An 8,884-nucleotide genomic window follows, 5' to 3' on the forward strand; every position below is an offset into this window, starting at 1 on the left:
GATTTGGGGACCGAAACGAGCAATCCACTACGCGATAATGCCTTAGATCCGGTGTAAGCTTGCTATAATACCGAGAAGATACACTTTTTGTGGGACGGGTGGGATCCACTTAGTTTTTTTCTTTAAATATGGAGGGGGACCGCTGGAATGGGGAAAGGGGGAGGGCACTGGTTTTCTGGTCGGGGAAGATGGAGGCCCTCGTTTTTATGTATGTATAGCGCATGTATTCACTGCGCTATACTATAGCGCTCTGTATACATGCGCTATACATCCCGCCCTTTTTGAGTTCAAATATAGCGCGGTTATTCACCGCGCTATATATAAAATGGTGCCTAGTTTTTTTTAAACTTATTTGTGTCGCTTGAGTCCAAATGAATCATACTTTGATTCCGGACTCGTAACTAAACGACCCCTAAGAAGAAGCAGCAGCAATAGTTATCACGCCCAACTATGCCTCCTAAGAGGTCTAGCGGTCGTTGCAAATATAATCTGGTTTACAAGTCCGGAGTCGAATCCCACAGGGAAATAACGCACTAATTACAACCAATAGTTTTTTGCACGAATTCAAGTAATCAACCTTCAGAAATATTATATAACGATTTGAGAGTTTACTAACTAAGATCAAAGTAATGAAAATTGCAGTAATTTATAACTAACAAAGCAAATATTGTAGACAAGATTTGGAAAAGTCTAAGGTTATGATTTTCCCTATTGTCGGAACCTTTCCCACTATGTTTTCTACGAATTTGCCTAAATATTCTCTACCAATCGTGAGTACTTTGATTGTCGTAGCTCTCTCTCGAGCAACTACCACAATTTACTAAACGTATTCTCTCGAACTACGCTAGCTGACACTAATTTACCGCTCACTACGATCGCACCAAGGCTTTATTATCTCTAATCCCGCCTTTAAACCCTCTTTATCGATCTCTCAACTACGTTAGGAGTGGTGTTGTTCAACAATTGCCTAAATGTGTACTCTCTCTCGAGCAATATACACACTAAATAGGCCCAGTTAATTGAGAGCTCTTCAATTAACAACAATGAAAATATAGTTGAACAAGTAGAGAAAAATTAAAGGCAAATCTATATTAAACGCAGTAGAAAATCATCCTCCAATAGGTTCCATCAAACCTTAGATAACAAATTAGCTATTCATAATAGTATGCATAACTACAATACTAGAATTTATAACCGGTAATGAAAATAGAGTAAGAAAGAAGGAGAAACTTGAAGTCGAATCCTTTTTCCTTGCTCCTACGGTGTTCTTGCCTCCCCAAAGTGTTCTCTACCTCAAGAGTGGCGGCTCCCTTTGCCTCTCTAATCGCCCCCATAAAAAAATAGGTTTAGAACCCCTTTTATACATGTTGGGGGCGTGTAGGGTGAAACCCGTCCTTAGCCGTTTCGCTTGGCGCCTGGCGTCAACCAGGACACCGAAATTTTCCACATTGTGCCTTTGGCGTTTTGGTTGGTGCCTGGCACCAACCTGGACACCAAACTCATGCTTCCTCTGAATTCTTCTGTTTTTACTTCACTTTACATGCAAGCTTGCCAAATCACTTCAAATTGACTCCTATGCATATAAATATTATTATTACATTCAAATCACAAATATTTACGCTAAAATTAATAAGATTAAGATATGATGCAAGGCAAATATGAATTTTCAGCCTGACATCAAGTAGCAAAACAAGAATCAGAATGGAACAGAATAAGCGTAAGTACAAAAATTACATTATCTTCTGCTAACCACTGGTACCATGGCTCACGCTTCTCTCTCCACGTGTCATCCGAAACTTCCATTGACATCAGATAGGCCCAATCCCCTTCATTTTCCCAGATTACCCTTTTTTATCTATTGTATTTCTCGTGTCAGCATCGAACTGCGTGCCACCCCATTGACATACTAGTTGCATATAATAGTAAAAATTAGTCTATTGCTGTGTTGTTGGAAAGTTGGCGAAAAGAAAGGAAGAGTTAGGTAGCCATGGATCACGCAGCGGATGCACACAGGACTGATTTGATGACCATAACAAGGTTCGTGTTGAATGAGCAGAGCAAATACCCTGAATCACGCGGTGACTTCACTATCTTGCTCAGTCACATTGTTCTTGGCTGCAAATTCGTCTGTACTGCTGTTAATAAGGTTAGATTTTTATTTATTTATAAATATTGTGGTACAGATGACTGATATGGCTAACTATAACTAATTTGGGATCAAGGTGTAATTCATTGATTCATATAGCCAATCCCAATTGAAGCATAGTTGACTGATATTGTTGTTGCTAACTTTGTACATGTCTTTACTTGGATTGACTTTTTTTTCTTTGATTGACTTAGTGGGCGTTTGGACATAAGAAATGTGAAATTCCGGAAAAAAGTGAAAATGATATTTGAAAATTGGACTTGTGTTTGTACATGAATACAATTTGGAGTTGTTTTTTAATTTCTCTAAGTGATTTGAAGTGAAAATTTTGAAAAATAGTTTTTTGTAGTTTTTCAAATTTCCGAGAAATTCCGAAATTCAACTTCAAAGTGAAATTTGAAATTTTCATGGCCAAACACTGATTCCGAAGAAAGTGAAAAAAATTTATGGCCAAACGGGCCCTAAGATTCTTGCTTAATCAAATTGTTTTTAGCTAGAAATTTGAGTCATGGTCAATTTCCTCATCCAATCATCTATGCACACGCGCTCGCCCGCGCGCACACACTGCTCTTTTGTAAAGGCAATATGGTTTTTGAGTTTTATTATACGTATGATGGGTTGCCATCTTGCTTTAAAAGAGGATTTCTTTGCTTATGCTATGCATTGAAAATATGTGTTCTTGCTATCAAGAGATCTTTTTATTTTTAAATTTTTTATGGTAATCCAGGTATGGCCGTGATATTCACTTTCAGGTTATCTCGTCATTGTCTTTGAGTTTGGGGGTCAATATAAAATGGAAAAACTCTTAATTTGTGTGAACATAAATCTTAGAATTTTTTAAGTGCATGACCAAGAGGTTGAGCTTTTCTTTGATAAAGTTGTTTTGCTTATAGCACTTAGTTGAATGGGGGAATGTCATTCTTCATTCTCTCTCCAACTGACAGCAGTTGGATAAGCCCAATAGCTGCTCTCTAACCTATCCTTCGTTACTATGTTAATGGTTGAGGCGGAGGAAACTTTACTGCAGTGACTCTTTCAGCATGCACTTCAAACTAGTTTTACATTGTTTTGTTCTATCTTTACTTCCATTATTGATGTGTTTACACTATGTATACATCTTTTCAGGCAGGTTTGGCCAAACTCTTAGGGCTTGCTGGTGAGACTAATGTGCAGGCAAGTTGTTAGGAATGCGGCACTCATAGTGTTGAAGCGTTTAAGTCTTTGTTTCTTAACAGAATGTTACAATTTCTAATTGAAGGGTGAAGACCAAAAGAAACTGGATGTACTCTCAAATGAAGTTTTCATCAAGGCTCTTGTCAGCAGTGGCCGAACAGTAAGACCCAAGACCCTCATGTTTTAGTGTACTGTGATAAAAATACGTAGTGGTGCTGATCTGAAAGATCTCAAACTTATACAGTGCATTCTTGTGTCTGAAGAAGACGAAGAAGCTACTTTTGTGGAGCCAGCTAAGCGTGGAAAGTACGTATTATAGCTTTTCAAAAGTTTATACTAAAGCCTTTTTATTTAGGTTATCATTAATATGATTGCATTTCATACAAATTACAATGTTAAAACAGGTACTGCGTAGTTTTTGATCCTCTGGATGGATCTTCCAACATTGATTGTGGTGTTTCAATCGGAACGGTATTATTCCACTTTTAACTATTAAATTTTCTTTCATAGGCTTTCAACTTGTATAATATTTACTTCTTACGTGATGGCGCAATGACAAAATGCATATGTTTTATCTAGATCTTTGGGATTTACATGATGAAAGATGCTCATGAACCAACACTAGATGATGTCTTGCAACCTGGAAAGAATATGTTAGCTGCTGGATACTGCATGTATGGAAGTTCTTGTACGGTACGGGAATTGCCTTTTATTGTAGTAGATTTGAGAGTTGTTGGATTCCATAAACAATAGATCCAGAAGTATACGGATTATTATATGAGCCTTATTGGGAACTGTTCTAAAGTGTGAATTGCAATTACTGGTGACAATAACTTTTTCGGGCTCGGTTATTTGCAGCTTGTCTTGAGCACTGGAAAAGGTGTTAATGGTTTTACACTTGACCCCTCTCTTGGCGAGTTCATCTTAACTCATCCAGATATCAAGGTAAAGTTGTCCTTCAGCTATTTACTTCTATTCAAGACGCAGACATGTCTCCTTACCTACTGGCTTGGTGGCCACCCGTTTCTGGATCGTGTCATGAGTACTCAAGATTGTCTTATAACTTACAGTTGGATATAGTCCAGGGGGGTAAAGTTTGGTTGGAAACAATATTTTTAAACTTTAGATAATTTTAAAAGATTCTTTCATGATACCTTCAGTTTCAATAAATGTGTGTGAAATATTCTATCAATTTCTTTCAGAATTTTGCTTATGTTATTACTTAATTAGAATCATTTCTTGTTATCTTTCACAGATTTCTGATAATGTCTGTAGTCTTAATTTTAAAGCTGTAAAAACTGCTTGTTTAAACTATAGCTATCATATGAGGAGCTGACTTACAATAGTTGTATAATCATTTATATCATATTTAATGATGCTATTTTAAATCTTCTCTTAAACTTGTTTCTATTTGAGATCATTGAAAATTAGTAATCCTAAAATTTTCATGATAATTCTTAGGTATAGTATGACAATTATGTAATTACATCATAATAAAGCTATATATTAAAATTGAAAAAATAAGGTAAAATAGGCCAAGGGTGTTATTGGAAGGAAAGTTAGATTAAGCACTGTATATTCAAATCTTACTGTAATTGACCAAACAGACGTAAAAATTTGCAAATAATCTTATTATTGACTGTATTACAGTTCCCTTAATACAGTCCGTGATAACTTGATGGTGAAACAAATATAATGGTTTAATATGTAACTTGGTAACAATCCTACACAGCATGCCATCGTTTTAGCATAAAACTTATCAAAACAAAAAATCATTTTAGCTTAAATAAGATCCTGTGTCCTTTTCTGACTCTGAAGTTACCTCTGCTTAAAGTTAAAATTCTCTTTCCTCAACTGCTATTTGATACCTTTAGTTCTTTAGTCTCATTTTCTCCACATCATTCATTCTACCGCTTGTCTGGATTTTGTATTGTTTTCAGAACATTGGAATTTGCTTCTACTTTCTTTTATGTTATTTGGATTGATGTTGCATCTTTTTCATTTAGCAAGATCTTTATTTTGCTTCCTACATGCAGATTCCTAAGAAAGGGAAGATTTATTCAGTGAATGAAGGAAATGCTAAGAACTGGGATGGTCCAACATCCAAGTATGTGTAATGAATTTAATTATCTACATTTTCCAGTTTCTGTGATGTCTTACTTTTCTTCGAATTTCAGATATGTGGAGAACTGCAAGTTCCCCAAGGATGGTTCTTCACCCAAATCTTTAAGATATATTGGAAGGTACTGGAGCTATGTAGTGTGAGACTTTAAGTGCTTAAATTGTTTAGCTTCTTATGTGTATTTTTGTGGGTTTTAACCACTGTGATTTCATTTCTTTCCATAAAAAAGTTGCAACTTCAACTTCATTGTTCAGGCATTGAATTAACTTTCTAAGATGTACTTAGAAATAGAGATGAAAAACTTCTGGTGTATTGTCATATCACAGATATCAGAGTGTGTATGATCTTCACCAAACATCTTGTTTTAAAAGCACTTGAATTTTGTATGAACCAACTTATTTGTCCTGGCATCTTAATCAGGTGTCAACCATGAATGATTGTCATTTCTCTCGTCATACTAGGCAATAGAATTGTGTTCTTCTGATTAATTAGAGAAGTAATGTGAAGCTGAAACTCTTAACATATATAGAAATCGCTGAAGCTGAGCTCCTCAGAACAAAAGCGATTATGATCTATCTATTTTTCTCATAGACATGGCAAAAGTGGAAACCAAGCTTCCTATACTTTTAGCTTGAAGTCTGATAGCCTGAGTGGTGTCATCTATTGCTAAGATGAGTAGCATCTTAAGAATCATTATGACCATCTTACAGCTTTATAAGTCAACTACAGTTCAAACTTCAAAAGTTAAAGGTTCATACGAAATGTGCAGACAGGGCTGAATATCTATCAAATACTTAATTATAATCAAGCTCTTGACTGGTTTGGTTTGATTGGATGGGTTGGTTTAATCAAATGGCTCCTTATATTTTGAGTGAGACATGAATAGGTCTTGTGAATTCTGAAAATCGTCAATGGGTCTGATGTTGGAATTTTTTTTATTTTCAATTGTTAAGAATTAAGATGGATTGCTCCATTGGGATTTGCATATTATTTTGCAGTTGTTCTTAATGGGCAGATGCAACAACTTTTGTTTCCATTAGACAAATCTGAGTAAATGAACTAATCATGTTCTGAGTGTGATCATAGATGTATGTTAAATATAACCTGATATAAGTAGTTATTATCACCTCATTTTAAATGACATCTGACTGTTGTCTCGCAGCATGGTAGCTGATGTTCATCGAACATTACTCTATGGTGGTATCTTTTTGTACCCAGCTGATAAGAAAAGCCCCAACGGGAAACTGCGGTAAGTTATGCACATCTTTTGAGTTACAAATGGAACTTCTCAACTATTATTATCTGAAAGACTGCAACTGAAACTGTATGAAACAGGGTTCTTTATGAAGTGTTTCCCATGTCATTTCTGATGGAACAAGCAGGAGGCCAAGCATTTACGGGAAAGCAGCGGGTATGATTTCTGCATATTTAGTTACACTATAATAGAAGACAGACTGCAAGTTTGCTTTGGTTCCATTTTTAGTCCTTGTCAAAGAATTCTCCTAGGAAAAAGTGAAAAGTGTCGCGGAGCTGGTATTCTTAGTCCAGTACTATTATACCTTTCTTCTTTTGGACTTGAGTTTAGTGCTCGAGATGTCAAATGTTGTTTACTTTTGTGAGTCAAGATTAAAGATCCCTGAAAAAGCATCGTCGAGGGCTTAGATGGTAATTGTTTTATTTGGTCATCTTAAACAGATAAATGTAGAAAAAAGAACTTTAATGCAGTCAAAGTATGTCATTTTTAGACTACTAATATTACTTTTATGCAGGCACTCGACTTAGTTCCTAAGAAAATACATGAAAGAGCGCCGATTTTCCTTGGTAGTTATGATGATGTGGAGGAGATCAAAAGGCTTTATGCTGCTGAAGAGAAAAACTAATGCATGCACATTTACCTTATCTCACTTTACAACTCTTGCTGGTGCTGATTACTAATTTGTCAAAGTAGAGCAAATTGCTCGTTATAGTTCAAAATCATTAAAGGATGATTGCAATTCTATGTTGCACAATAGAGTATAAGCTACTCTGCTAATAATACGTGCATATAAATGAGCTTGTGCAAGCTGCTACGTGTTTTTAATCTATTTGCCTATTGTCCCTTCATCAATTCGGGTCACGGGCTCAGTTTAGGTGGCTAAGTGAAAAATTCAAACAAGTTCAGGGCGCTGTACTGTTGAAAATAAACAAAGTTTTACTAATAGAACATTATTCTGTGGTGCAAGAAATTGTGTTCAAGGATTTTTCAAGATACAAAGGTGGTAGAACTTTGTCCAGGGATGATAGATTTTGAGGCCTCTATTACACCTCTTCATGTTAGGCTAATAAATTAGTATATTATTTGTCCAGATTATTACTCAACTGAATCCTAGTAACGAATGGGAATGTGATTCAGACCCTTGTTTTTCATTTGCAGTATTCTCCTTTCCGTTTACAGCTTGTTTGGATGGTTGTTACATGTTGTATTGTATCGTATTGTTACTTTAAATACAATGTTTGTTTTGATTGTTACTTAAATTTTATTGTATCGTATCGTTAAGTCCGTTGTTACGTAACGAAGAAAAGTGTCACTTTATGGAACGACTGATTTGGTGTGGTCGCATCGTTTCCTTATTTTTCTCTCATCTTGCCCTTCCTTATTATATTAAATAATCCTATTTTATCTTTTACCCTACTTTTTTATATAATAATTTTATCTCGTACCTTACTTTTTCTTATTAATATTGCAAGTTTATTTTTCATATTGTTGGTGCATAGCATCATGAAACGATGACAAACAATACAATCTATCCAAATATTATATACATCAAAACGATACAGTACAATACATGACTACGATACATTATGAAACGGTACATAACAACCATCCAAATAAGATGTTATTCATTCTAGCATTTTATATCTACAATAATACAAGGTATAATGATTTTAAATTTAGGTAAAACCCAAACTTTATTATTATGAATTTAAAGAAGGGAGAATATCAGGCCATGTTTGGCCCAAATAATTATGTACTTGTTTTCTGAAAATTATGTTGTTTAGTTGTGACTAAAACAAAGAAAAATCACATTACCACTCAGAGATGCTATAGAATGGATGAGATTAGGGATGCTTATCCGACGGATTAGGCGGTTATTTATGCTTAACGGTTCGACTTATCGGTTATCGGTCTGTAGTAATCCGCTAGCCATCCAATAACACATCGGACGGATTGGTATCGGATTAATGATAAGCGGACGATTGTCAGGCGGTTTATCCGCTAAATCAAATAGACAATAATAGAGAAGTAGAGAACTAGAGAAATTTGTCATTTTTCCACAAAAATCATGTGCTAGATTATAAAGAAGGGCGACAGCTTCTTTTTACCCCACTCTTTGATTTCTTTTTGGCAATTACAACTAGCTCAACCATAAGAAACTAAGCATATTTCAACCAATCTGGTAAGT

The 8,884-nt window shown here is 35.4% G+C and overlaps 1 protein-coding gene across 1 annotated transcript; it reads left to right on the top strand.

Annotated features, from left to right (window-relative positions):
* The first annotated feature begins 1,987 nt into the window (after positions 1 to 1,987).
* LOC107831320 (fructose-1,6-bisphosphatase, cytosolic-like) lies at positions 1,988 to 7,321 on the top strand. The gene is given in 12 exon segments (NM_001326258.1): positions 1,988 to 2,146; positions 3,272 to 3,319; positions 3,405 to 3,479; positions 3,564 to 3,625; positions 3,724 to 3,790; positions 3,899 to 4,012; positions 4,178 to 4,264; positions 5,356 to 5,426; positions 5,497 to 5,562; positions 6,604 to 6,690; positions 6,777 to 6,852; positions 7,211 to 7,321. Coding segments are annotated over 12 exon segments (1,023 nt in total).
* Positions 7,322 to 8,884: the final 1,563 nt, after the last annotated feature.

The sequence above is a fragment of the Nicotiana tabacum genome, chromosome 15, assembly GCF_000715075.1.
Source record: "Nicotiana tabacum cultivar K326 chromosome 15, ASM71507v2, whole genome shotgun sequence".
NCBI lineage: Eukaryota > Viridiplantae > Streptophyta > Magnoliopsida > Solanales > Solanaceae > Nicotiana > Nicotiana tabacum.